At 52.4% G+C, this 25,894-nt stretch overlaps 1 protein-coding gene and 30 non-coding genes across 31 annotated transcripts; all 31 read left to right on the top strand.

The window, feature by feature from the left end:
- The first annotated feature begins 999 nt into the window (after window positions 1-999).
- Trnal-aag lies at window positions 1,000-1,081 on the top strand. Its single transcript has one exon. It is a non-coding gene; the product is annotated as a tRNA-Leu (tRNA).
- Window positions 1,082-1,161: 80 nt separating this feature from the next.
- Trnal-cag lies at window positions 1,162-1,243 on the top strand. Its single transcript has one exon. It is a non-coding gene; the product is annotated as a tRNA-Leu (tRNA).
- Window positions 1,244-2,315: 1,072 nt separating this feature from the next.
- Window positions 2,316-2,397, top strand: Trnal-aag. Its single transcript has one exon. It is a non-coding gene; the product is annotated as a tRNA-Leu (tRNA).
- Window positions 2,398-2,477: 80 nt separating this feature from the next.
- Trnal-cag lies at window positions 2,478-2,559 on the top strand. The gene has a single exon. It is a non-coding gene; the product is annotated as a tRNA-Leu (tRNA).
- A 1,072-nt stretch (window positions 2,560-3,631) lies between these two features.
- Trnal-aag lies at window positions 3,632-3,713 on the top strand. Its single transcript has one exon. It is a non-coding gene; the product is annotated as a tRNA-Leu (tRNA).
- Window positions 3,714-3,793: 80 nt separating this feature from the next.
- Trnal-cag lies at window positions 3,794-3,875 on the top strand. Its single transcript has one exon. It is a non-coding gene; the product is annotated as a tRNA-Leu (tRNA).
- A 1,830-nt stretch (window positions 3,876-5,705) lies between these two features.
- Trnal-cag lies at window positions 5,706-5,787 on the top strand. Its single transcript has one exon. It is a non-coding gene; the product is annotated as a tRNA-Leu (tRNA).
- Window positions 5,788-6,859: 1,072 nt separating this feature from the next.
- Window positions 6,860-6,941, top strand: Trnal-aag. Its single transcript has one exon. It is a non-coding gene; the product is annotated as a tRNA-Leu (tRNA).
- Window positions 6,942-7,021: 80 nt separating this feature from the next.
- Trnal-cag lies at window positions 7,022-7,103 on the top strand. Its single transcript has one exon. It is a non-coding gene; the product is annotated as a tRNA-Leu (tRNA).
- A 1,072-nt stretch (window positions 7,104-8,175) lies between these two features.
- Trnal-aag lies at window positions 8,176-8,257 on the top strand. The gene has a single exon. It is a non-coding gene; the product is annotated as a tRNA-Leu (tRNA).
- Window positions 8,258-8,337: 80 nt separating this feature from the next.
- Trnal-cag lies at window positions 8,338-8,419 on the top strand. The gene has a single exon. It is a non-coding gene; the product is annotated as a tRNA-Leu (tRNA).
- Window positions 8,420-9,491: 1,072 nt separating this feature from the next.
- On the top strand, window positions 9,492-9,573 carry Trnal-aag. Its single transcript has one exon. It is a non-coding gene; the product is annotated as a tRNA-Leu (tRNA).
- An 80-nt stretch (window positions 9,574-9,653) lies between these two features.
- Window positions 9,654-9,735, top strand: Trnal-cag. The gene has a single exon. It is a non-coding gene; the product is annotated as a tRNA-Leu (tRNA).
- A 1,072-nt stretch (window positions 9,736-10,807) lies between these two features.
- Window positions 10,808-10,889, top strand: Trnal-aag. Its single transcript has one exon. It is a non-coding gene; the product is annotated as a tRNA-Leu (tRNA).
- An 80-nt stretch (window positions 10,890-10,969) lies between these two features.
- On the top strand, window positions 10,970-11,051 carry Trnal-cag. The gene has a single exon. It is a non-coding gene; the product is annotated as a tRNA-Leu (tRNA).
- Window positions 11,052-12,123: 1,072 nt separating this feature from the next.
- Trnal-aag lies at window positions 12,124-12,205 on the top strand. The gene has a single exon. It is a non-coding gene; the product is annotated as a tRNA-Leu (tRNA).
- An 80-nt stretch (window positions 12,206-12,285) lies between these two features.
- Trnal-cag lies at window positions 12,286-12,367 on the top strand. Its single transcript has one exon. It is a non-coding gene; the product is annotated as a tRNA-Leu (tRNA).
- Window positions 12,368-13,439: 1,072 nt separating this feature from the next.
- On the top strand, window positions 13,440-13,521 carry Trnal-aag. The gene has a single exon. It is a non-coding gene; the product is annotated as a tRNA-Leu (tRNA).
- Window positions 13,522-13,601: 80 nt separating this feature from the next.
- Window positions 13,602-13,683, top strand: Trnal-cag. Its single transcript has one exon. It is a non-coding gene; the product is annotated as a tRNA-Leu (tRNA).
- Window positions 13,684-14,755: 1,072 nt separating this feature from the next.
- On the top strand, window positions 14,756-14,837 carry Trnal-aag. The gene has a single exon. It is a non-coding gene; the product is annotated as a tRNA-Leu (tRNA).
- Window positions 14,838-14,917: 80 nt separating this feature from the next.
- On the top strand, window positions 14,918-14,999 carry Trnal-cag. The gene has a single exon. It is a non-coding gene; the product is annotated as a tRNA-Leu (tRNA).
- A 1,072-nt stretch (window positions 15,000-16,071) lies between these two features.
- Trnal-aag lies at window positions 16,072-16,153 on the top strand. Its single transcript has one exon. It is a non-coding gene; the product is annotated as a tRNA-Leu (tRNA).
- Window positions 16,154-16,233: 80 nt separating this feature from the next.
- Trnal-cag lies at window positions 16,234-16,315 on the top strand. The gene has a single exon. It is a non-coding gene; the product is annotated as a tRNA-Leu (tRNA).
- A 1,072-nt stretch (window positions 16,316-17,387) lies between these two features.
- Trnal-aag lies at window positions 17,388-17,469 on the top strand. The gene has a single exon. It is a non-coding gene; the product is annotated as a tRNA-Leu (tRNA).
- Window positions 17,470-17,549: 80 nt separating this feature from the next.
- Window positions 17,550-17,631, top strand: Trnal-cag. The gene has a single exon. It is a non-coding gene; the product is annotated as a tRNA-Leu (tRNA).
- A 1,097-nt stretch (window positions 17,632-18,728) lies between these two features.
- On the top strand, window positions 18,729-22,273 carry LOC124743104 (WD repeat-containing protein 48-like). Its single transcript, XM_047248838.1, has one exon. It carries the CDS (start codon window positions 18,881-18,883, stop codon window positions 20,873-20,875), a length of 1,995 nt encoding a protein of 664 aa, XP_047104794.1. The 5' UTR covers window positions 18,729-18,880; the 3' UTR covers window positions 20,876-22,273.
- Window positions 22,274-22,476: 203 nt separating this feature from the next.
- On the top strand, window positions 22,477-22,558 carry Trnal-cag. Its single transcript has one exon. It is a non-coding gene; the product is annotated as a tRNA-Leu (tRNA).
- Window positions 22,559-23,630: 1,072 nt separating this feature from the next.
- Window positions 23,631-23,712, top strand: Trnal-aag. Its single transcript has one exon. It is a non-coding gene; the product is annotated as a tRNA-Leu (tRNA).
- Window positions 23,713-23,792: 80 nt separating this feature from the next.
- Window positions 23,793-23,874, top strand: Trnal-cag. The gene has a single exon. It is a non-coding gene; the product is annotated as a tRNA-Leu (tRNA).
- A 1,072-nt stretch (window positions 23,875-24,946) lies between these two features.
- Window positions 24,947-25,028, top strand: Trnal-aag. The gene has a single exon. It is a non-coding gene; the product is annotated as a tRNA-Leu (tRNA).
- An 80-nt stretch (window positions 25,029-25,108) lies between these two features.
- Window positions 25,109-25,190, top strand: Trnal-cag. The gene has a single exon. It is a non-coding gene; the product is annotated as a tRNA-Leu (tRNA).
- The last annotated feature ends 704 nt before the right edge of the window (window positions 25,191-25,894 follow it).

Here is a 25,894-nt window from a genome sequence, read left to right as displayed (position 1 = left end):
TCGTAGCACAGTGGTGCGTGGTGTAACAACAGGATTCACCGGCGCAGTTTCGTCTCATGATTGCTGGCGTTCGTCTCCACGAGACGCGTCCCGAGCATGCCGTTCTACGAAGTGGAAACGTTAATTTTTGCAGTTGTCGTCAAGTAGCGGGTGGGCGCTCGCCGTGTTTGTTGGAGGAGTGCTTGTGTCGTTATCCGCTGTCGTCTAGTGGCTGGGATACCTGGCTCTCGCCCAGGAGGCCTGGGTTCGATTCCCGGTACCGGAAATGCACATTTTATTGCTCCTCTTATGCGACTTGTCCCGACTTAGCTCGACTGACGCTCCGCTGACGCTTGCAGAAAACTACGTAAAATATGATTCGCGGCCACAAGTGACGGCGAGAGAGATGCGACATCTGTCCACCTCTTATCCGGGCACATACCTGCGGTCAACAGACTTGGAGGACTGCAAGACATTGCCACGGGGGTTGAATGCAGCTAACCACTCTGCTCAGTGTCCATCAGCGCGGGCACGTTTGTTTGCCAGTATACATATAATGGAGACCGCGTCTGACACAGCTGTTGCGAGACACAGTCGGCCGAGCTTTGCTGTGCACAGCCACTTGCAGTCGCGAGAGTTGAATTCCGCGGTGGCTCCGTGGCCGTGATCGTCTAGTGGTCAGGACATTGCGTTGTGGCCGCAACAACCCAGGCTCGAATCCGGGTCACGGCACTTTTTAAAGTTCTGCCTTGCTGTCGCTGCAATGACGATAGTGACCCAGTGATTGAAATCACGTTGCCCTCCTGATTTTGTGCTCATGTTCCTCAGGCTGCAGGTGGCACTACCGATTCCTTATAAACACGCGATGCCGCCGCACCAGGGCGCTGGCAGCTGCCTGTGTAGTTAATCTCTATTCGAAAAGGGCAGTCGTTCGAGGTGCGATGTTCGAGCAACCAGTCGCAGCAGATCAGGAAGCTGTGTCGTGCACTGCATTCTACAAATGCCAGGAACACTGGTGTAGGTAGCGTGGCCGAGCGGTCTAAGGCGCTGGTTTAAGGCACCAGTCTCTTCGGAGGCGTGGGTTCGAATCCCACCGCTGCCAATTTTTACTTCTCGTTTTTGTGCCATTGCGGTGTGTTCTCGTGGGGTAGAACGCAGCTCCTGTGACCGCCGCGTCGCGCAGGTAGCGTGGCCGAGCGGTCTAAGGCGCTGGTTTCAGGCACCAGTCTCTTCGGAGGCGTGGGTTCGAATCCCACCGCTGCCAACGTTTTCTGTCTCGAAAACAGGAGCACTGATTTCCCGCGAAGGAAAAAGCGCAGCGTCGGTTTCTTAAACTGTCGTAGCACAGTGGTGCGTGGTGTAACAACAGGATTCACCGGCGCAGTTTCGTCTCATGATTGCTGGCGTTCGTCTCCACGAGACGCGTCCCGAGCATGCCGTTCTACGAAGTGGAAACGTTAATTTTTGCAGTTGTCGTCAAGTAGCGGGTGGGCGCTCGCCGTGTTTGTTGGAGGAGTGCTTGTGTCGTTATCCGCTGTCGTCTAGTGGCTGGGATACCTGGCTCTCGCCCAGGAGGCCTGGGTTCGATTCCCGGTACCGGAAATGCACATTTTATTGCTCCTCTTATGCGACTTGTCCCGACTTAGCTCGACTGACGCTCCGCTGACGCTTGCAGAAAACTACGTAAAATATGATTCGCGGCCACAAGTGACGGCGAGAGAGATGCGACATCTGTCCACCTCTTATCCGGGCACATACCTGCGGTCAACAGACTTGGAGGACTGCAAGACATTGCCACGGGGGTTGAATGCAGCTAACCACTCTGCTCAGTGTCCATCAGCGCGGGCACGTTCGTTTGCCAGTATACATATAATGGAGACCGCGTCTGACACAGCTGTTGCGAGACACAGTCGGCCGAGCTTTGCTGTGCACAGCCACTTGCAGTCGCGAGAGTTGAATTCCGCGGTGGCTCCGTGGCCGTGATCGTCTAGTGGTCAGGACATTGCGTTGTGGCCGCAACAACCCAGGCTCGAATCCGGGTCACGGCACTTTTTAAAGTTCTGCCTTGCTGTCGCTGCAATGACGATAGTGACCCAGTGATTGAAATCACGTTGCCCTCCTGATTTTGTGCTCATGTTCCTCAGGCTGCAGGTGGCACTACCGATTCCTTATAAACACGCGATGCCGCCGCACCAGGGCGCTGGCAGCTGCCTGTGTAGTTAATCTCTATTCGAAAAGGGCAGTCGTTCGAGGTGCGATGTTCGAGCAACCAGTCGCAGCAGATCAGGAAGCTGTGTCGTGCACTGCATTCTACAAATGCCAGGAACACTGGTGTAGGTAGCGTGGCCGAGCGGTCTAAGGCGCTGGTTTAAGGCACCAGTCTCTTCGGAGGCGTGGGTTCGAATCCCACCGCTGCCAATTTTTACTTCTCGTTTTTGTGCCATTGCGGTGTGTTCTCGTGGGGTAGAACGCAGCTCCTGTGACCGCCGCGTCGCGCAGGTAGCGTGGCCGAGCGGTCTAAGGCGCTGGTTTCAGGCACCAGTCTCTTCGGAGGCGTGGGTTCGAATCCCACCGCTGCCAACGTTTTCTGTCTCGAAAACAGGAGCACTGATTTCCCGCGAAGGAAAAAGCGCAGCGTCGGTTTCTTAAACTGTCGTAGCACAGTGGTGCGTGGTGTAACAACAGGATTCACCGGCGCAGTTTCGTCTCATGATTGCTGGCGTTCGTCTCCACGAGACGCGTCCCGAGCATGCCGTTCTACGAAGTGGAAACGTTAATTTTTGCAGTTGTCGTCAAGTAGCGGGTGGGCGCTCGCCGTGTTTGTTGGAGGAGTGCTTGTGTCGTTATCCGCTGTCGTCTAGTGGCTGGGATACCTGGCTCTCGCCCAGGAGGCCTGGGTTCGATTCCCGGTACCGGAAATGCACATTTTATTGCTCCTCTTATGCGACTTGTCCCGACTTAGCTCGACTGACGCTCCGCTGACGCTTGCAGAAAACTACGTAAAATATGATTCGCGGCCACAAGTGACGGCGAGAGAGATGCGACATCTGTCCACCTCTTATCCGGGCACATACCTGCGGTCAACAGACTTGGAGGACTGCAAGACATTGCCACGGGGGTTGAATGCAGCTAACCACTCTGCTCAGTGTCCATCAGCGCGGGCACGTTCGTTTGCCAGTATACATATAATGGAGACCGCGTCTGACACAGCTGTTGCGAGACACAGTCGGCCGAGCTTTGCTGTGCACAGCCACTTGCAGTCGCGAGAGTTGAATTCCGCGGTGGCTCCGTGGCCGTGATCGTCTAGTGGTCAGGACATTGCGTTGTGGCCGCAACAACCCAGGCTCGAATCCGGGTCACGGCACTTTTTAAAGTTCTGCCTTGCTGTCGCTGCAATGACGATAGTGACCCAGTGATTGAAATCACGTTGCCCTCCTGATTTTGTGCTCATGTTCCTCAGGCTGCAGGTGGCACTACCGATTCCTTATAAACACGCGATGCCGCCGCACCAGGGCGCTGGCAGCTGCCTGTGTAGTTAATCTCTATTCGAAAAGGGCAGTCGTTCGAGGTGCGATGTTCGAGCAACCAGTCGCAGCAGATCAGGAAGCTGTGTCGTGCACTGCATTCTACAAATGCCAGGAACACTGGTGTAGGTAGCGTGGCCGAGCGGTCTAAGGCGCTGGTTTAAGGCACCAGTCTCTTCGGAGGCGTGGGTTCGAATCCCACCGCTGCCAATTTTTACTTCTCGTTTTTGTGCCATTGCGGTGTGTTCTCGTGGGGTAGAACGCAGCTCCTGTGACCGCCGCGTCGCGCAGGTAGCGTGGCCGAGCGGTCTAAGGCGCTGGTTTCAGGCACCAGTCTCTTCGGAGGCGTGGGTTCGAATCCCACCGCTGCCAACGTTTTCTGTCTCGAAAACAGGAGCACTGATTTCCCGCGAAGGAAAAAGCGCAGCGTCGGTTTCTTAAACTGTCGTAGCACAGTGGTGCGTGGTGTAACAACAGGATTCACCGGCGCAGTTTCGTCTCATGATTGCTGGCGTTCGTCTCCACGAGACGCGTCCCGAGCATGCCGTTCTACGAAGTGGAAACGTTAATTTTTGCAGTTGTCGTCAAGTAGCGGGTGGGCGCTCGCCGTGTTTGTTGGAGGAGTGCTTGTGTCGTTATCCGCTGTCGTCTAGTGGCTGGGATACCTGGCTCTCGCCCAGGAGGCCTGGGTTCGATTCCCGGTACCGGAAATGCACATTTTATTGCTCCTCTTATGCGACTTGTCCCGACTTAGCTCGACTGACGCTCCGCTGACGCTTGCAGAAAACTACGTAAAATATGATTCGCGGCCACAAGTGACGGCGAGAGAGATGCGACATCTGTCCACCTCTTATCCGGGCACATACCTGCGGTCAACAGACTTGGAGGACTGCAAGACATTGCCACGGGGGTTGAATGCAGCTAACCACTCTGCTCAGTGTCCATCAGCGCGGGCACGTTTGTTTGCCAGTATACATATAATGGAGACCGCGTCTGACACAGCTGTTGCGAGACACAGTCGGCCGAGCTTTGCTGTGCACAGCCACTTGCAGTCGCGAGAGTTGAATTCCGCGGTGGCTCCGTGGCCGTGATCGTCTAGTGGTCAGGACATTGCGTTGTGGCCGCAACAACCCAGGCTCGAATCCGGGTCACGGCACTTTTTAAAGTTCTGCCTTGCTGTCGCTGCAATGACGATAGTGACCCAGTGATTGAAATCACGTTGCCCTCCTGATTTTGTGCTCATGTTCCTCAGGCTGCAGGTGGCACTACCGATTCCTTATAAACACGCGATGCCGCCGCACCAGGGCGCTGGCAGCTGCCTGTGTAGTTAATCTCTATTCGAAAAGGGCAGTCGTTCGAGGTGCGATGTTCGAGCAACCAGTCGCAGCAGATCAGGAAGCTGTGTCGTGCACTGCATTCTACAAATGCCAGGAACACTGGTGTAGGTAGCGTGGCCGAGCGGTCTGTGCTGCGTCCTCCAAAGACCAGACATGGATTTCTTTTTATCATTTTGTTTATATCTATCCAAATGATGGAACGTACATGACGCCCCACTGCAGGTTAAACATAATATAATAATAAATACGTAACAATCAAATCAAATCACAAAACCGTGCACTGGGTGCGGGGTATGGCGGTGACATCGTGGCCAGGCCTCCGGATTGTGACCCCTGCCCGCTTTGCCACCGGCTGCCAAGCACTCTAGTGCATACAAAAAAAAAATTTAAAAAAAAAAAAAAAAAAAAAAAAAAAAAAAAAAAAAAGGCGCTGGTTTAAAAAAAAAAAAGTAACAAAACAAAAAGTGGCGCAATTGGTTAGCGCACGGTACTTATAAGGCAGTAGCCGTGAGCAATGAAAAAAAAAAAAAAAAAAAAACAAAAAAAAAAAAAAAAAAAAATAAAAAAAAAAAAAAAAAAAAAAAATGGATAAGGCATCGGTCTCCTAAACCGGGAAATAAAAAAAAAAAAAAAAAAAAAAAAAAAAAAAATGCAAGTAATGGTCGCTAATGCGGTGCGTTAAAAAAAAAAAAAAAAAAAAAAAAAAAAAAAAAAAAAGCGGTCTAAGGCGCTGGTTTAAGGCACCAGTCTCTTCGGAGGCGTGGGTTCGAATCCCACCGCTGCCAATTTTTACTTCTCGTTTTTGTGCCATTGCGGTGTGTTCTCGTGGGGTAGAACGCAGCTCCTGTGACCGCCGCGTCGCGCAGGTAGCGTGGCCGAGCGGTCTAAGGCGCTGGTTTCAGGCACCAGTCTCTTCGGAGGCGTGGGTTCGAATCCCACCGCTGCCAACGTTTTCTGTCTCGAAAACAGGAGCACTGATTTCCCGCGAAGGAAAAAGCGCAGCGTCGGTTTCTTAAACTGTCGTAGCACAGTGGTGCGTGGTGTAACAACAGGATTCACCGGCGCAGTTTCGTCTCATGATTGCTGGCGTTCGTCTCCACGAGACGCGTCCCGAGCATGCCGTTCTACGAAGTGGAAACGTTAATTTTTGCAGTTGTCGTCAAGTAGCGGGTGGGCGCTCGCCGTGTTTGTTGGAGGAGTGCTTGTGTCGTTATCCGCTGTCGTCTAGTGGCTGGGATACCTGGCTCTCGCCCAGGAGGCCTGGGTTCGATTCCCGGTACCGGAAATGCACATTTTATTGCTCCTCTTATGCGACTTGTCCCGACTTAGCTCGACTGACGCTCCGCTGACGCTTGCAGAAAACTACGTAAAATATGATTCGCGGCCACAAGTGACGGCGAGAGAGATGCGACATCTGTCCACCTCTTATCCGGGCACATACCTGCGGTCAACAGACTTGGAGGACTGCAAGACATTGCCACGGGGGTTGAATGCAGCTAACCACTCTGCTCAGTGTCCATCAGCGCGGGCACGTTCGTTTGCCAGTATACATATAATGGAGACCGCGTCTGACACAGCTGTTGCGAGACACAGTCGGCCGAGCTTTGCTGTGCACAGCCACTTGCAGTCGCGAGAGTTGAATTCCGCGGTGGCTCCGTGGCCGTGATCGTCTAGTGGTCAGGACATTGCGTTGTGGCCGCAACAACCCAGGCTCGAATCCGGGTCACGGCACTTTTTAAAGTTCTGCCTTGCTGTCGCTGCAATGACGATAGTGACCCAGTGATTGAAATCACGTTGCCCTCCTGATTTTGTGCTCATGTTCCTCAGGCTGCAGGTGGCACTACCGATTCCTTATAAACACGCGATGCCGCCGCACCAGGGCGCTGGCAGCTGCCTGTGTAGTTAATCTCTATTCGAAAAGGGCAGTCGTTCGAGGTGCGATGTTCGAGCAACCAGTCGCAGCAGATCAGGAAGCTGTGTCGTGCACTGCATTCTACAAATGCCAGGAACACTGGTGTAGGTAGCGTGGCCGAGCGGTCTAAGGCGCTGGTTTAAGGCACCAGTCTCTTCGGAGGCGTGGGTTCGAATCCCACCGCTGCCAATTTTTACTTCTCGTTTTTGTGCCATTGCGGTGTGTTCTCGTGGGGTAGAACGCAGCTCCTGTGACCGCCGAGTCGCGCAGGTAGCGTGGCCGAGCGGTCTAAGGCGCTGGTTTCAGGCACCAGTCTCTTCGGAGGCGTGGGTTCGAATCCCACCGCTGCCAACGTTTTCTGTCTCGAAAACAGGAGCACTGATTTCCCGCGAAGGAAAAAGCGCAGCGTCGGTTTCTTAAACTGTCGTAGCACAGTGGTGCGTGGTGTAACAACAGGATTCACCGGCGCAGTTTCGTCTCATGATTGCTGGCGTTCGTCTCCACGAGACGCGTCCCGAGCATGCCGTTCTACGAAGTGGAAACGTTAATTTTTGCAGTTGTCGTCAAGTAGCGGGTGGGCGCTCGCCGTGTTTGTTGGAGGAGTGCTTGTGTCGTTATCCGCTGTCGTCTAGTGGCTGGGATACCTGGCTCTCGCCCAGGAGGCCTGGGTTCGATTCCCGGTACCGGAAATGCACATTTTATTGCTCCTCTTATGCGACTTGTCCCGACTTAGCTCGACTGACGCTCCGCTGACGCTTGCAGAAAACTACGTAAAATATGATTCGCGGCCACAAGTGACGGCGAGAGAGATGCGACATCTGTCCACCTCTTATCCGGGCACATACCTGCGGTCAACAGACTTGGAGGACTGCAAGACATTGCCACGGGGGTTGAATGCAGCTAACCACTCTGCTCAGTGTCCATCAGCGCGGGCACGTTCGTTTGCCAGTATACATATAATGGAGACCGCGTCTGACACAGCTGTTGCGAGACACAGTCGGCCGAGCTTTGCTGTGCACAGCCACTTGCAGTCGCGAGAGTTGAATTCCGCGGTGGCTCCGTGGCCGTGATCGTCTAGTGGTCAGGACATTGCGTTGTGGCCGCAACAACCCAGGCTCGAATCCGGGTCACGGCACTTTTTAAAGTTCTGCCTTGCTGTCGCTGCAATGACGATAGTGACCCAGTGATTGAAATCACGTTGCCCTCCTGATTTTGTGCTCATGTTCCTCAGGCTGCAGGTGGCACTACCGATTCCTTATAAACACGCGATGCCGCCGCACCAGGGCGCTGGCAGCTGCCTGTGTAGTTAATCTCTATTCGAAAAGGGCAGTCGTTCGAGGTGCGATGTTCGAGCAACCAGTCGCAGCAGATCAGGAAGCTGTGTCGTGCACTGCATTCTACAAATGCCAGGAACACTGGTGTAGGTAGCGTGGCCGAGCGGTCTAAGGCGCTGGTTTAAGGCACCAGTCTCTTCGGAGGCGTGGGTTCGAATCCCACCGCTGCCAATTTTTACTTCTCGTTTTTGTGCCATTGCGGTGTGTTCTCGTGGGGTAGAACGCAGCTCCTGTGACCGCCGCGTCGCGTAGGTAGCGTGGCCGAGCGGTCTAAGGCGCTGGTTTCAGGCACCAGTCTCTTCGGAGGCGTGGGTTCGAATCCCACCGCTGCCAACGTTTTCTGTCTCGAAAACAGGAGCACTGATTTCCCGCGAAGGAAAAAGCGCAGCGTCGGTTTCTTAAACTGTCGTAGCACAGTGGTGCGTGGTGTAACAACAGGATTCACCGGCGCAGTTTCGTCTCATGATTGCTGGCGTTCGTCTCCACGAGACGCGTCCCGAGCATGCCGTTCTACGAAGTGGAAACGTTAATTTTTGCAGTTGTCGTCAAGTAGCGGGTGGGCGCTCGCCGTGTTTGTTGGAGGAGTGCTTGTGTCGTTATCCGCTGTCGTCTAGTGGCTGGGATACCTGGCTCTCGCCCAGGAGGCCTGGGTTCGATTCCCGGTACCGGAAATGCACATTTTATTGCTCCTCTTATGCGACTTGTCCCGACTTAGCTCGACTGACGCTCCGCTGACGCTTGCAGAAAACTACGTAAAATATGATTCGCGGCCACAAGTGACGGCGAGAGAGATGCGACATCTGTCCACCTCTTATCCGGGCACATACCTGCGGTCAACAGACTTGGAGGACTGCAAGACATTGCCACGGGGGTTGAATGCAGCTAACCACTCTGCTCAGTGTCCATCAGCGCGGGCACGTTCGTTTGCCAGTATACATATAATGGAGACCGCGTCTGACACAGCTGTTGCGAGACACAGTCGGCCGAGCTTTGCTGTGCACAGCCACTTGCAGTCGCGAGAGTTGAATTCCGCGGTGGCTCCGTGGCCGTGATCGTCTAGTGGTCAGGACATTGCGTTGTGGCCGCAACAACCCAGGCTCGAATCCGGGTCACGGCACTTTTTAAAGTTCTGCCTTGCTGTCGCTGCAATGACGATAGTGACCCAGTGATTGAAATCACGTTGCCCTCCTGATTTTGTGCTCATGTTCCTCAGGCTGCAGGTGGCACTACCGATTCCTTATAAACACGCGATGCCGCCGCACCAGGGCGCTGGCAGCTGCCTGTGTAGTTAATCTCTATTCGAAAAGGGCAGTCGTTCGAGGTGCGATGTTCGAGCAACCAGTCGCAGCAGATCAGGAAGCTGTGTCGTGCACTGCATTCTACAAATGCCAGGAACACTGGTGTAGGTAGCGTGGCCGAGCGGTCTAAGGCGCTGGTTTAAGGCACCAGTCTCTTCGGAGGCGTGGGTTCGAATCCCACCGCTGCCAATTTTTACTTCTCGTTTTTGTGCCATTGCGGTGTGTTCTCGTGGGGTAGAACGCAGCTCCTGTGACCGCCGCGTCGCGTAGGTAGCGTGGCCGAGCGGTCTAAGGCGCTGGTTTCAGGCACCAGTCTCTTCGGAGGCGTGGGTTCGAATCCCACCGCTGCCAACGTTTTCTGTCTCGAAAACAGGAGCACTGATTTCCCGCGAAGGAAAAAGCGCAGCGTCGGTTTCTTAAACTGTCGTAGCACAGTGGTGCGTGGTGTAACAACAGGATTCACCGGCGCAGTTTCGTCTCATGATTGCTGGCGTTCGTCTCCACGAGACGCGTCCCGAGCATGCCGTTCTACGAAGTGGAAACGTTAATTTTTGCAGTTGTCGTCAAGTAGCGGGTGGGCGCTCGCCGTGTTTGTTGGAGGAGTGCTTGTGTCGTTATCCGCTGTCGTCTAGTGGCTGGGATACCTGGCTCTCGCCCAGGAGGCCTGGGTTCGATTCCCGGTACCGGAAATGCACATTTTATTGCTCCTCTTATGCGACTTGTCCCGACTTAGCTCGACTGACGCTCCGCTGACGCTTGCAGAAAACTACGTAAAATATGATTCGCGGCCACAAGTGACGGCGAGAGAGATGCGACATCTGTCCACCTCTTATCCGGGCACATACCTGCGGTCAACAGACTTGGAGGACTGCAAGACATTGCCACGGGGGTTGAATGCAGCTAACCACTCTGCTCAGTGTCCATCAGCGCGGGCACGTTCGTTTGCCAGTATACATATAATGGAGACCGCGTCTGACACAGCTGTTGCGAGACACAGTCGGCCGAGCTTTGCTGTGCACAGCCACTTGCAGTCGCGAGAGTTGAATTCCGCGGTGGCTCCGTGGCCGTGATCGTCTAGTGGTCAGGACATTGCGTTGTGGCCGCAACAACCCAGGCTCGAATCCGGGTCACGGCACTTTTTAAAGTTCTGCCTTGCTGTCGCTGCAATGACGATAGTGACCCAGTGATTGAAATCACGTTGCCCTCCTGATTTTGTGCTCATGTTCCTCAGGCTGCAGGTGGCACTACCGATTCCTTATAAACACGCGATGCCGCCGCACCAGGGCGCTGGCAGCTGCCTGTGTAGTTAATCTCTATTCGAAAAGGGCAGTCGTTCGAGGTGCGATGTTCGAGCAACCAGTCGCAGCAGATCAGGAAGCTGTGTCGTGCACTGCATTCTACAAATGCCAGGAACACTGGTGTAGGTAGCGTGGCCGAGCGGTCTAAGGCGCTGGTTTAAGGCACCAGTCTCTTCGGAGGCGTGGGTTCGAATCCCACCGCTGCCAATTTTCACTTCTCGTTTTTGTGCCATTGCGGTGTGTTCTCGTGGGGTAGAACGCAGCTCCTGTGACCGCCGCGTCGCGTAGGTAGCGTGGCCGAGCGGTCTAAGGCGCTGGTTTCAGGCACCAGTCTCTTCGGAGGCGTGGGTTCGAATCCCACCGCTGCCAACGTTTTCTGTCTCGAAAACAGGAGCACTGATTTCCCGCGAAGGAAAAAGCGCAGCGTCGGTTTCTTAAACTGTCGTAGCACAGTGGTGCGTGGTGTAACAACAGGATTCACCGGCGCAGTTTCGTCTCATGATTGCTGGCGTTCGTCTCCACGAGACGCGTCCCGAGCATGCCGTTCTACGAAGTGGAAACGTTAATTTTTGCAGTTGTCGTCAAGTAGCGGGTGGGCGCTCGCCGTGTTTGTTGGAGGAGTGCTTGTGTCGTTATCCGCTGTCGTCTAGTGGCTGGGATACCTGGCTCTCGCCCAGGAGGCCTGGGTTCGATTCCCGGTACCGGAAATGCACATTTTATTGCTCCTCTTATGCGACTTGTCCCGACTTAGCTCGACTGACGCTCCGCTGACGCTTGCAGAAAACTACGTAAAATATGATTCGCGGCCACAAGTGACGGCGAGAGAGATGCGACATCTGTCCACCTCTTATCCGGGCACATACCTGCGGTCAACAGACTTGGAGGACTGCAAGACATTGCCACGGGGGTTGAATGCAGCTAACCACTCTGCTCAGTGTCCATCAGCGCGGGCACGTTCGTTTGCCAGTATACATATAATGGAGACCGCGTCTGACACAGCTGTTGCGAGACACAGTCGGCCGAGCTTTGCTGTGCACAGCCACTTGCAGTCGCGAGAGTTGAATTCCGCGGTGGCTCCGTGGCCGTGATCGTCTAGTGGTCAGGACATTGCGTTGTGGCCGCAACAACCCAGGCTCGAATCCGGGTCACGGCACTTTTTAAAGTTCTGCCTTGCTGTCGCTGCAATGACGATAGTGACCCAGTGATTGAAATCACGTTGCCCTCCTGATTTTGTGCTCATGTTCCTCAGGCTGCAGGTGGCACTACCGATTCCTTATAAACACGCGATGCCGCCGCACCAGGGCGCTGGCAGCTGCCTGTGTAGTTAATCTCTATTCGAAAAGGGCAGTCGTTCGAGGTGCGATGTTCGAGCAACCAGTCGCAGCAGATCAGGAAGCTGTGTCGTGCACTGCATTCTACAAATGCCAGGAACACTGGTGTAGGTAGCGTGGCCGAGCGGTCTAAGGCGCTGGTTTAAGGCACCAGTCTCTTCGGAGGCGTGGGTTCGAATCCCACCGCTGCCAATTTTTACTTCTCGTTTTTGTGCCATTGCGGTGTGTTCTCGTGGGGTAGAACGCAGCTCCTGTGACCGCCGCGTCGCGCAGGTAGCGTGGCCGAGCGGTCTAAGGCGCTGGTTTCAGGCACCAGTCTCTTCGGAGGCGTGGGTTCGAATCCCACCGCTGCCAACGTTTTCTGTCTCGAAAACAGGAGCACTGATTTCCCGCGAAGGAAAAAGCGCAGCGTCGGTTTCTTAAACTGTCGTAGCACAGTGGTGCGTGGTGTAACAACAGGATTCACCGGCGCAGTTTCGTCTCATGATTGCTGGCGTTCGTCTCCACGAGACGCGTCCCGAGCATGCCGTTCTACGAAGTGGAAACGTTAATTTTTGCAGTTGTCGTCAAGTAGCGGGTGGGCGCTCGCCGTGTTTGTTGGAGGAGTGCTTGTGTCGTTATCCGCTGTCGTCTAGTGGCTGGGATACCTGGCTCTCGCCCAGGAGGCCTGGGTTCGATTCCCGGTACCGGAAATGCACATTTTATTGCTCCTCTTATGCGACTTGTCCCGACTTAGCTCGACTGACGCTCCGCTGACGCTTGCAGAAAACTACGTAAAATATGATTCGCGGCCACAAGTGACGGCGAGAGAGATGCGACATCTGTCCACCTCTTATCCGGGCACATACCTGCGGTCAACAGACTTGGAGGACTGCAAGACATTGCCACGGGGGTTGAATGCAGCTAACCACTCTGCTCAGTGTCCATCAGCGCGGGCACGTTCGTTTGCCAGTATACATATAATGGAGACCGCGTCTGACACAGCTGTTGCGAGACACAGTCGGCCGAGCTTTGCTGTGCACAGCCACTTGCAGTCGCGAGAGTTGAATTCCGCGGTGGCTCCGTGGCCGTGATCGTCTAGTGGTCAGGACATTGCGTTGTGGCCGCAACAACCCAGGCTCGAATCCGGGTCACGGCACTTTTTAAAGTTCTGCCTTGCTGTCGCTGCAATGACGATAGTGACCCAGTGATTGAAATCACGTTGCCCTCCTGATTTTGTGCTCATGTTCCTCAGGCTGCAGGTGGCACTACCGATTCCTTATAAACACGCGATGCCGCCGCACCAGGGCGCTGGCAGCTGCCTGTGTAGTTAATCTCTATTCGAAAAGGGCAGTCGTTCGAGGTGCGATGTTCGAGCAACCAGTCGCAGCAGATCAGGAAGCTGTGTCGTGCACTGCATTCTACAAATGCCAGGAACACTGGTGTAGGTAGCGTGGCCGAGCGGTCTAAGGCGCTGGTTTAAGGCACCAGTCTCTTCGGAGGCGTGGGTTCGAATCCCACCGCTGCCAATTTTTACTTCTCGTTTTTGTGCCATTGCGGTGTGTTCTCGTGGGGTAGAACGCAGCTCCTGTGACCGCCGCGTCGCGTAGGTAGCGTGGCCGAGCGGTCTAAGGCGCTGGTTTCAGGCACCAGTCTCTTCGGAGGCGTGGGTTCGAATCCCACCGCTGCCAACGTTTTCTGTCTCGAAAACAGGAGCACTGATTTCCCGCGAAGGAAAAAGCGCAGCGTCGGTTTCTTAAACTGTCGTAGCACAGTGGTGCGTGGTGTAACAACAGGATTCACCGGCGCAGTTTCGTCTCATGATTGCTGGCGTTCGTCTCCACGAGACGCGTCCCGAGCATGCCGTTCTACGAAGTGGAAACGTTAATTTTTGCAGTTGTCGTCAAGTAGCGGGTGGGCGCTCGCCGTGTTTGTTGGAGGAGTGCTTGTGTCGTTATCCGCTGTCGTCTAGTGGCTGGGATACCTGGCTCTCGCCCAGGAGGCCTGGGTTCGATTCCCGGTACCGGAAATGCACATTTTATTGCTCCTCTTATGCGACTTGTCCCGACTTAGCTCGACTGACGCTCCGCTGACGCTTGCAGAAAACTACGTAAAATATGATTCGCGGCCACAAGTGACGGCGAGAGAGATGCGACATCTGTCCACCTCTTATCCGGGCACATACCTGCGGTCAACAGACTTGGAGGACTGCAAGACATTGCCACGGGGGTTGAATGCAGCTAACCACTCTGCTCAGTGTCCATCAGCGCGGGCACGTTCGTTTGCCAGTATACATATAATGGAGACCGCGTCTGACACAGCTGTTGCGAGACACAGTCGGCCGAGCTTTGCTGTGCACAGCCACTTGCAGTCGCGAGAGTTGAATTCCGCGGTGGCTCCGTGGCCGTGATCGTCTAGTGGTCAGGACATTGCGTTGTGGCCGCAACAACCCAGGCTCGAATCCGGGTCACGGCACTTTTTAAAGTTCTGCCTTGCTGTCGCTGCAATGACGATAGTGACCCAGTGATTGAAATCACGTTGCCCTCCTGATTTTGTGCTCATGTTCCTCAGGCTGCAGGTGGCACTACCGATTCCTTATAAACACGCGATGCCGCCGCACCAGGGCGCTGGCAGCTGCCTGTGTAGTTAATCTCTATTCGAAAAGGGCAGTCGTTCGAGGTGCGATGTTCGAGCAACCAGTCGCAGCAGATCAGGAAGCTGTGTCGTGCACTGCATTCTACAAATGCCAGGAACACTGGTGTAGGTAGCGTGGCCGAGCGGTCTAAGGCGCTGGTTTAAGGCACCAGTCTCTTCGGAGGCGTGGGTTCGAATCCCACCGCTGCCAATTTTTACTTCTCGTTTTTGTGCCATTGCGGTGTGTTCTCGTGGGGTAGAACGCAGCTCCTGTGACCGCCGCGTCGCGCAGGTAGCGTGGCCGAGCGGTCTAAGGCGCTGGTTTCAGGCACCAGTCTCTTCGGAGGCGTGGGTTCGAATCCCACCGCTGCCAACGTTTTCTGTCTCGAAAACAGGAGCACTGATTTCCCGCGAAGGAAAAAGCGCAGCGTCGGTTTCTTAAACTGTCGTAGCACAGTGGTGCGTGGTGTAACAACAGGATTCACCGGCGCAGTTTCGTCTCATGATTGCTGGCGTTCGTCTCCACGAGACGCGTCCCGAGCATGCCGTTCTACGAAGTGGAAACGTTAATTTTTGCAGTTGTCGTCAAGTAGCGGGTGGGCGCTCGCCGTGTTTGTTGGAGGAGTGCTTGTGTCGTTATCCGCTGTCGTCTAGTGGCTGGGATACCTGGCTCTCGCCCAGGAGGCCTGGGTTCGATTCCCGGTACCGGAAATGCACATTTTATTGCTCCTCTTATGCGACTTGTCCCGACTTAGCTCGACTGACGCTCCGCTGACGCTTGCAGAAAACTACGTAAAATATGATTCGCGGCCACAAGTGACGGCGAGAGAGATGCGACATCTGTCCACCTCTTATCCGGGCACATACCTGCGGTCAACAGACTTGGAGGACTGCAAGACATTGCCACGGGGGTTGAATGCAGCTAACCACTCTGCTCAGTGTCCATCAGCGCGGGCACGTTCGTTTGCCAGTATACATATAATGGAGACCGCGTCTGACACAGCTGTTGCGAGACACAGTCGGCCGAGCTTTGCTGTGCACAGCCACTTGCAGTCGCGAGAGTTGAATTCCGCGGTGGCTCCGTGGCCGTGATCGTCTAGTGGTCAGGACATTGCGTTGTGGCCGCAACAACCCAGGCTCGAATCCGGGTCACGGCACTTTTTAAAGTTCTGCCTTGCTGTCGCTGCAATGACGATAGTGACCCAGTGATTGAAATCACGTTGCCCTCCTGATTTTGTGCTCATGTTCCTCAGGCTGCAGGTGGCACTACCGATTCCTTATAAACACGCGATGCCGCCGCACCAGGGCGCTGGCAGCTGCCTGTGTAGTTAATCTCTATTCGAAAAGGGCAGTCGTTCGAGGTGCGATGTTCGAGCAACCAGTCGCAGCAGATCAGGAAGCTGTGTCGTGCACTGCATTCTACAAATGCCAGGAACACTGGTGTAGGTAGCGTGGCCGAGCGGTCTAAGGCGCTGGTTTAAGGCACCAGTCTCGTCGGAGGCGTGGGTTCGAATCCCACCGCTGCCAATTTTTACTTCTCGTTTTTGTGCCATTGCGGTGTGTTCTCGTGGGGTAGAACGCAGCTCCTGTGACCGCCGCGTCGCGCAGGTAGCGTGGCCGAGCGGTCTAAGGCGCTGGTTTCAGGCACCAGTCTCTTCGGAGGCGTGGGTTCGAATCCCACCGCTGCCAACGTTTTCTGTCTCGAAAACAGGAGCACTGATTTCCCGCGAAGGAAAAAGCGCAGCGTCGGTTTCTTAAACTGTCGTAGCACAGTGGTGCGTGGTGTAACAACAGGATTCACCGGCGCAGTTTCGTCTCATGATTGCTGGCGTTCGTCTCCACGAGACGCGTCCCGAGCATGCCGTTCTACGAAGTGGAAACGTTAATTTTTGCAGTTGTCGTCAAGTAGCGGGTGGGCGCTCGCCGTGTTTGTTGGAGGAGTGCTTGTGTCGTTATCCGCTGTCGTCTAGTGGCTGGGATACCTGGCTCTCGCCCAGGAGGCCTGGGTTCGATTCCCGGTACCGGAAATGCACATTTTATTGCTCCTCTTATGCGACTTGTCCCGACTTAGCTCGACTGACGCTCCGCTGACGCTTGCAGAAAACTACGTAAAATATGATTCGCGGCCACAAGTGACGGCGAGAGAGATGCGACATCTGTCCACCTCTTATCCGGGCACATACCTGCGGTCAACAGACTTGGAGGACTGCAAGACATTGCCACGGGGGTTGAATGCAGCTAACCACTCTGCTCAGTGTCCATCAGCGCGGGCACGTTCGTTTGCCAGTATACATATAATGGAGACCGCGTCTGACACAGCTGTTGCGAGACACAGTCGGCCGAGCTTTGCTGTGCACAGCCACTTGCAGTCGCGAGAGTTGAATTCCGCGGTGGCTCCGTGGCCGTGATCGTCTAGTGGTCAGGACATTGCGTTGTGGCCGCAACAACCCAGGCTCGAATCCGGGTCACGGCACTTTTTAAAGTTCTGCCTTGCTGTCGCTGCAATGACGATAGTGACCCAGTGATTGAAATCACGTTGCCCTCCTGATTTTGTGCTCATGTTCCTCAGGCTGCAGGTGGCACTACCGATTCCTTATAAACACGCGATGCCGCCGCACCAGGGCGCTGGCAGCTGCCTGTGTAGTTAATCTCTATTCGAAAAGGGCAGTCGTTCGAGGTGCGATGTTCGAGCAACCAGTCGCAGCAGATCAGGAAGCTGTGTCGTGCACTGCATTCTACAAATGCCAGGAACACTGGTGTAGGTAGCGTGGCCGAGCGGTCTAAGGCGCTGGTTTAAGGCACCAGTCTCGTCGGAGGCGTGGGTTCGAATCCCACCGCTGCCAATTTTTACTTCTCGTTTTTGTGCCATTGCGGTGTGTTCTCGTGGGGTAGAACGCAGCTCCTGTGACCGCCGCGTCGCGCAGGTAGCGTGGCCGAGCGGTCTAAGGCGCTGGTTTCAGGCACCAGTCTCTTCGGAGGCGTGGGTTCGAATCCCACCGCTGCCAACGTTTTCTGTCTCGAAAACAGGAGCACTGATTTCCCGCGAAGGAAAAAGCGCAGCGTCGGTTTCTTAAACTGTCGTAGCACAGTGGTGCGTGGTGTAACAACAGGATTCACCGGCGCAGTTTCGTCTCATGATTGCTGGCGTTCGTCTCCACGAGACGCGTCCCGAGCATGCCGTTCTACGAAGTGGAAACGTTAATTTTTGCAGTTGTCGTCAAGTAGCGGGTGGGCGCTCGCCGTGTTTGTTGGAGGAGTGCTTGTGTCGTTATCCGCTGTCGTCTAGTGGCTGGGATACCTGGCTCTCGCCCAGGAGGCCTGGGTTCGATTCCCGGTACCGGAAATGCACATTTTATTGCTCCTCTTATGCGACTTGTCCCGACTTAGCTCGACTGACGCTCCGCTGACGCTTGCAGAAAACTACGTAAAATATGATTCGCGGCCACAAGTGACGGCGAGAGAGATGCGACATCTGTCCACCTCTTATCCGGGCACATACCTGCGGTCAACAGACTTGGAGGACTGCAAGACATTGCCACGGGGGTTGAATGCAGCTAACCACTCTGCTCAGTGTCCATCAGCGCGGGCACGTTCGTTTGCCAGTATACATATAATGGAGACCGCGTCTGACACAGCTGTTGCGAGACACAGTCGGCCGAGCTTTGCTGTGCACAGCCACTTGCAGTCGCGAGAGTTGAATTCCGCGGTGGCTCCGTGGCCGTGATCGTCTAGTGGTCAGGACATTGCGTTGTGGCCGCAACAACCCAGGCTCGAATCCGGGTCACGGCACTTTTTAAAGTTCTGCCTTGCTGTCGCTGCAATGACGATAGTGACCCAGTGATTGAAATCACGTTGCCCTCCTGATTTTGTGCTCATGTTCCTCAGGCTGCAGGTGGCACTACCGATTCCTTATAAACACGCGATGCCGCCGCACCAGGGCGCTGGCAGCTGCCTGTGTAGTTAATCTCTATTCGAAAAGGGCAGTCGTTCGAGGTGCGATGTTCGAGCAACCAGTCGCAGCAGATCAGGAAGCTGTGTCGTGCACTGCATTCTACAAATGCCAGGAACACTGGTGTAGGTAGCGTGGCCGAGCGGTCATAGATGTAATGATGAATAGAAGTGAACGGTATGGTGGACGGGGTTAAGTTGACAATTTAATGTTTTCAAACTAATAAACAGCTAAATGCTACATTTAAGTATCATGGGATAGTTCACTTTATTTACCGTTCATATAATTTATTTCGCCTAGAAGCTATGGCTACTCACAAATCTGGGGGCCAAAGTGGCAGGAAGAAAGTTCAGGTATCTTTCGTGATACGAGATGAAATAGAAAAAAGGCACAGGGCAGGAGTTAATTCCTTACAATATGACCCGCATCTCCAGCGGTTGTACTCTGCTGGTCGTGACTCCATTGTGCGTATTTGGAACTGTCGTAACATGAAGGATCCATATCTACAATCAATGGAACATCATACAGATTGGGTCAATGACATCGTTCTTTGTTGTGGAGGAAAAAACTTGATTTCAGCAAGCTCAGACACCACAGTAAAGGTCTGGAATGCACACAAAGGATTTTGCATGTCCACCTTGCGCACTCATAAAGATTATGTGAAAGCTCTGGCGTATGCCAAGGACAGAGAGCAAGTTGCATCAGCTGGCCTAGATAGGGCTATTTTCTTATGGGATGTGAATACACTGACAGCCCTCACAGCAAGCAACAACACTGTTACAACTTCTTCACTGAATGGAAATAAGGATTCAATATACAGTCTTGCCATGAACCCATCGGGAACAATTATTGTCAGTGGAAGCACAGAAAAGGTCTTAAGAGTTTGGGATCCAAGGTCCTGCAGCAAATTAATGAAACTTAAAGGTCATTCAGACAATGTAAAAGCTCTTGTTGTCAATCGTGATGGGTCTCAGTGTATATCAGGAAGTTCTGATGGAACAATTAAATTATGGTCTCTGGCACAACAGCGATGTTTGACCACTTTAAGAATACATGAAGAGGGTGTATGGGCTCTTCTGACAACAGATAACTTCAGCCATGTAATATCTGGAGGACGCGATCAGAAAATTTACATGACCGACTTGCGAAACCCTGACCGACGAACTCTTATTTGTGAAGAAAGTGCACCTGTTCTGAAAATGGTAATGGGACCAGATCAGACTTCAATATGGGTCGCTACTTCTGAATCGTCCATAAAAAACTGGCTGCTGCCAAAAAGAGATGCAGTGGGAGATACTGCAGATGATGATGGTCTCAAGCCTTTGAACCTAAAACCTGATCCAATTATAAAAGGTGGGCCTGCAGTGAGACATTACCACATATTAAATGACAAGAGACACATTTTGACAAAATACACTGAGAACAATGTAATGGTTTACGATGTTTTAAAGGCTTGTAAAATTGAAGATCTTGGACAAGTTGATTTTGAGGAGGAAATAAAAAAGAGGTTTAAAATGGTTTATGTTCCTAACTGGTTTAATGTTGACTTGAAAACTGGGATGCTTACCATTCATTTGGGGCAGGATGAAAATGACTGCTTTTCGGCATGGGTTTCAGCGAGAGAAGCAGGGCTTGCACCAAATGACACAGTTGATCAAAAAGTGAACTATGGCAATTTACTTCTGCAAGCTTTATTAGAACATTGGTGGAGACCACTGCAAGTTGATGAAGATGCAGAGTGTCACCCTGATCAAGCTGGAGGTGGCCAGAGTCAGGGTGGCAATGAGTACTTTTCTGTGCCAGGACATACACCAGTTATCTTCAGTGAAGTAGGTGGTCGCACGCTTTACCGTTTGTTAGTACGTGATGCTGGAGGGGAAACTGAAGGAGTTTTACTCAATGAGACAGTACCGCCATGGGTGAATGATATTGTTGTTGAGAAAAACTTGCCAAAATTTATTAAAATACCATTCTACCTTCTTCCCCATGCCACATCAGGAGTAAAAAGTCTAAAAAAGGACCGATTAATAGCCAATGATTTCATACAAGTGAGAAAAGTTGCTGAACATGTATATGAAAAGGTGTTGGGTGCTGGTTCTGAATCTGGCTCAGTAGCTGGTCCTAGTTCTCCCAGTGGAACAGATCCAGAAAGACAGGAAACAGGATCTATAGCTGAAGAAAGGGTTGAACTTCTGTGTAATGATCAGGTCCTAGATTCAAATATGGATCTTCGAACAGTGAGACATTTCATCTGGAAATCATCCACTGACCTTATGCTGCATTATAGACCACTGAAATAGTACCAGGGTTGCCCCGCTGTGTTGTGGTTAATGCGCAAGCGGAATAGTTAGATGAACATAAGCTGACAGATTATGAATGTGGAACTGGCCAGTACATAAGGAATACTGTTATTGTTAGAAAGCAGTTATTCATATTACTTATTGACTGGTTACATTCTGCAATGAGCAAACTTTCCACAATTACAGCGCTCAAAATTGCAATTAGTTACATGTGAATTACTGTAAGGGAAGTTCTAAGTGGATTTATACACCCGTCAGCCAGTTGTTTCTGCCAACAAGTGCTACGTATATGATGACAGTGTTTAAAAGTGGAATCTGATTTTTAACTTTTCCATGGATTACATTCCACTGAATTTAACTGATCTGTATATTTCTCATCACTGTAAATATTGTATAATATGTCAGAAACATTTATTACTGAAATATATCGTATAAATATTAATTTGTAACCATAGGGTCTTACTTTTATCATTATTTGTATCTTGTTATTGTATTGATGTATTAGTAATTTTGTCAGTGTTATGCTTCATATTCTTCACTTATTTCCTTTTATATTTCATGAACATGTATTATAATTATGAATGATATCTCTAAAATGGAAAGATTTGTGTGTGTGTGTGTGTGTGTGTGTGTGTGTGTGTGTGTGTGTGTGAAAGAGAGAGTGAGTCTGGATTAATTGGCCTGTATATACGAAATATTGCCTTTTGTATATTATTTCTCCACCTGTCCTACTGTTTGTGATGTTGAATCTGTTATCAGGTTATCCTTCAATGTCATGTACATACCTCATTGTGACATAACTTTGTACAAATTTAAATGTCACTTATTCCCAATATGGTAAGTGCTGGGAGCTGAAGTTGGAAAGAAATTTCAAATGTGTATTCACTGGCATTGAGTTGCTAAAGTAATCAAAGACTTTAATGGTAACGTGATATGCAATTCCCTTTGCAAGCAAGGGTTTCAGTCTCAGAACATGTAGAAGACAATTATTTCATTTACAAGAATTATTGTAGAAAAGGTTGTGACACCTTGTTCATGTGATAAACAGTGACTGTTTAAAATTGTATTTTTTTCTTTACTTGTCTTAACCAGATTGTGTTTTGCAGATGTTTAAAATGCTGGTACCAAATTACAAAAACAGAAAATGTATTAAATTTTTTGTGTGTTGGTCATGTTTTCTCAAGCATTGATTTATTGGTTTACTTTAATCTGTTGCATGTTTTATGCTGTCAGATAAAGTAATGATTTAAATTCCACAGTTGCAGTACTTTATTGTTTTACATACTTTTGTGATACTTAAAAGTAATTAAGTACTACTCATTGAGTCATGTCAGAACATAATGCTATGTTCAAAAGCCAAGGAATAGTAAAAGTTAAACATGCAGCTTATATGCTGATTTACGGTAATAAAATATTAAAAAATTGTGACAAAAAAAAAAAAAAAAAAAAAAAAGCGGTCTAAGGCGCTGGTTTAAGGCACCAGTCTCTTCGGAGGCGTGGGTTCGAATCCCACCGCTGCCAATTTTTACTTCTCGTTTTTGTGCCATTGCGGTGTGTTCTCGTGGGGTAGAACGCAGCTCCTGTGACCGCCGCGTCGCGTAGGTAGCGTGGCCGAGCGGTCTAAGGCGCTGGTTTCAGGCACCAGTCTCTTCGGAGGCGTGGGTTCGAATCCCACCGCTGCCAACGTTTTCTGTCTCGAAAACAGGAGCACTGATTTCCCGCGAAGGAAAAAGCGCAGCGTCGGTTTCTTAAACTGTCGTAGCACAGTGGTGCGTGGTGTAACAACAGGATTCACCGGCGCAGTTTCGTCTCATGATTGCTGGCGTTCGTCTCCACGAGACGCGTCCCGAGCATGCCGTTCTACGAAGTGGAAACGTTAATTTTTGCAGTTGTCGTCAAGTAGCGGGTGGGCGCTCGCCGTGTTTGTTGGAGGAGTGCTTGTGTCGTTATCCGCTGTCGTCTAGTGGCTGGGATACCTGGCTCTCGCCCAGGAGGCCTGGGTTCGATTCCCGGTACCGGAAATGCACATTTTATTGCTCCTCTTATGCGACTTGTCCCGACTTAGCTCGACTGACGCTCCGCTGACGCTTGCAGAAAACTACGTAAAATATGATTCGCGGCCACAAGTGACGGCGAGAGAGATGCGACATCTGTCCACCTCTTATCCGGGCACATACCTGCGGTCAACAGACTTGGAGGACTGCAAGACATTGCCACGGGGGTTGAATGCAGCTAACCACTCTGCTCAGTGTCCATCAGCGCGGGCACGTTCGTTTGCCAGTATACATATAATGGAGACCGCGTCTGACACAGCTGTTGCGAGACACAGTCGGCCGAGCTTTGCTGTGCACAGCCACTTGCAGTCGCGAGAGTTGAATTCCGCGGTGGCTCCGTGGCCGTGATCGTCTAGTGGTCAGGACATTGCGTTGTGGCCGCAACAACCCAGGCTCGAATCCGGGTCACGGCACTTTTTAAAGTTCTGCCTTGCTGTCGCTGCAATGACGATAGTGACCCAGTGATTGAAATCACGTTGCCCTCCTGATTTTGTGCTCATGTTCCTCAGGCTGCAGGTGGCACTACCGATTCCTTATAAACACGCGATGCCGCCGCACCAGGGCGCTGGCAGCTGCCTGTGTAGTTAATCTCTATTCGAAAAGGGCAGTCGTTCGAGGTGCGATGTTCGAGCAACCAGTCGCAGCAGATCAGGAAGCTGTGTCGTGCACTGCATTCTACAAATGCCAGGAACACTGGTGTAGGTAGCGTGGCCGAGCGGTCTAAGGCGCTGGTTTAAGGCACCAGTCTCTTCGGAGGCGTGGGTTCGAATCCCACCGCTGCCAATTTTTACTTCTCGTTTTTGTGCCATTGCGGTGTGTTCTCGTGGGGTAGAACGCAGCTCCTGTGACCGCCGCGTCGCGTAGGTAGCGTGGCCGAGCGGTCTAAGGCGCTGGTTTCAGGCACCAGTCTCTTCGGAGGCGTGGGTTCGAATCCCACCGCTGCCAACGTTTTCTGTCTCGAAAACAGGAGCACTGATTTCCCGCGAAGGAAAAAGCGCAGCGTCGGTTTCTTAAACTGTCGTAGCACAGTGGTGCGTGGTGTAACAACAGGATTCACCGGCGCAGTTTCGTCTCATGATTGCTGGCGTTCGTCTCCACGAGACGCGTCCCGAGCATGCCGTTCTACGAAGTGGAAACGTTAATTTTTGCAGTTGTCGTCAAGTAGCGGGTGGGCGCTCGCCGTGTTTGTTGGAGGAGTGCTTGTGTCGTTATCCGCTGTCGTCTAGTGGCTGGGATACCTGGCTCTCGCCCAGGAGGCCTGGGTTCGATTCCCGGTACCGGAAATGCACATTTTATTGCTCCTCTTATGCGACTTGTCCCGACTTAGCTCGACTGACGCTCCGCTGACGCTTGCAGAAAACTACGTAAAATATGATTCGCGGCCACAAGTGACGGCGAGAGAGATGCGACATCTGTCCACCTCTTATCCGGGCACATACCTGCGGTCAACAGACTTGGAGGACTGCAAGACATTGCCACGGGGGTTGAATGCAGCTAACCACTCTGCTCAGTGTCCATCAGCGCGGGCACGTTCGTTTGCCAGTATACATATAATGGAGACCGCGTCTGACACAGCTGTTGCGAGACACAGTCGGCCGAGCTTTGCTGTGCACAGCCACTTGCAGTCGCGAGAGTTGAATTCCGCGGTGGCTCCGTGGCCGTGATCGTCTAGTGGTCAGGACATTGCGTTGTGGCCGCAACAACCCAGGCTCGAATCCGGGTCACGGCACTTTTTAAAGTTCTGCCTTGCTGTCGCTGCAATGACGATAGTGACCCAGTGATTGAAATCACGTTGCCCTCCTGATTTTGTGCTCATGTTCCTCAGGCTGCAGGTGGCACTACCGATTCCTTATAAACACGCGATGCCGCCGCACCAGGGCGCTGGCAGCTGCCTGTGTAGTTAATCTCTATTCGAAAAGGGCAGTCGTTCGAGGTGCGATGTTCGAGCAACCAGTCGCAGCAGATCAGGAAGCTGTGTCGTGCACTGCATTCTACAAATGCCAGGAACACTGGTGTAGGTAGCGTGGCCGAGCGGTCTAAGGCGCTGGTTTAAGGCACCAGTCTCTTCGGAGGCGTGGGTTCGAATCCCACCGCTGCCAATTTTTACTTCTCGTTTTTGTGCCATTGCGGTGTGTTCTCGTGGGGTAGAACGCAGCTCCTGTGACCGCCGCGTCGCGCAGGTAGCGTGGCCGAGCGGTCTAAGGCGCTGGTTTCAGGCACCAGTCTCTTCGGAGGCGTGGGTTCGAATCCCACCGCTGCCAACGTTTTCTGTCTCGAAAACAGGAGCACTGATTTCCCGCGAAGGAAAAAGCGCAGCGTCGGTTTCTTAAACTGTCGTAGCACAGTGGTGCGTGGTGTAACAACAGGATTCACCGGCGCAGTTTCGTCTCATGATTGCTGGCGTTCGTCTCCACGAGACGCGTCCCGAGCATGCCGTTCTACGAAGTGGAAACGTTAATTTTTGCAGTTGTCGTCAAGTAGCGGGTGGGCGCTCGCCGTGTTTGTTGGAGGAGTGCTTGTGTCGTTATCCGCTGTCGTCTAGTGGCTGGGATACCTGGCTCTCGCCCAGGAGGCCTGGGTTCGATTCCCGGTACCGGAAATGCACATTTTATTGCTCGTCTTATGCGACTTGTCCCGACTTAGCTCGACTGACGCTCCGCTGACGCTTGCAGAAAACTACGTAAAATATGATTCGCGGCCACAAGTGACGGCGAGAGAGATGCGACATCTGTCCACCTCTTATCCGGGCACATACCTGCGGTCAACAGACTTGGAGGACTGCAAGACATTGCCACGGGGGTTGAATGCAGCTAACCACTCTGCTCAGTGTCCATCAGCGCGGGCACGTTCGTTTGCCAGTATACATATAATGGAGACCGCGTCTGACACAGCTGTTGCGAGACACAGTCGGCCGAGCTTTGCTGTGCACAGCCACTTGCAGTCGCGAGAGTTGAATTCCGCGGTG

Source organism: Schistocerca piceifrons, unplaced genomic scaffold (genome assembly GCF_021461385.2).
Source record: "Schistocerca piceifrons isolate TAMUIC-IGC-003096 unplaced genomic scaffold, iqSchPice1.1 HiC_scaffold_2418, whole genome shotgun sequence".
NCBI lineage: Eukaryota > Metazoa > Arthropoda > Insecta > Orthoptera > Acrididae > Schistocerca > Schistocerca piceifrons.
The sequence above is the reverse complement of the archived record's forward strand: the minus strand, read 5'-3'. Positions and strand labels throughout refer to the sequence as shown.

What these genes read in the sequence shown, in the direction of transcription:
- LOC124743104 (XM_047248838.1), top strand. Translation starts at nt 18,881, where the DNA reads ATGGCTACTCACAAATCTGGGGGCCAAAGTGGCAGGAAGAAAGTTCAG.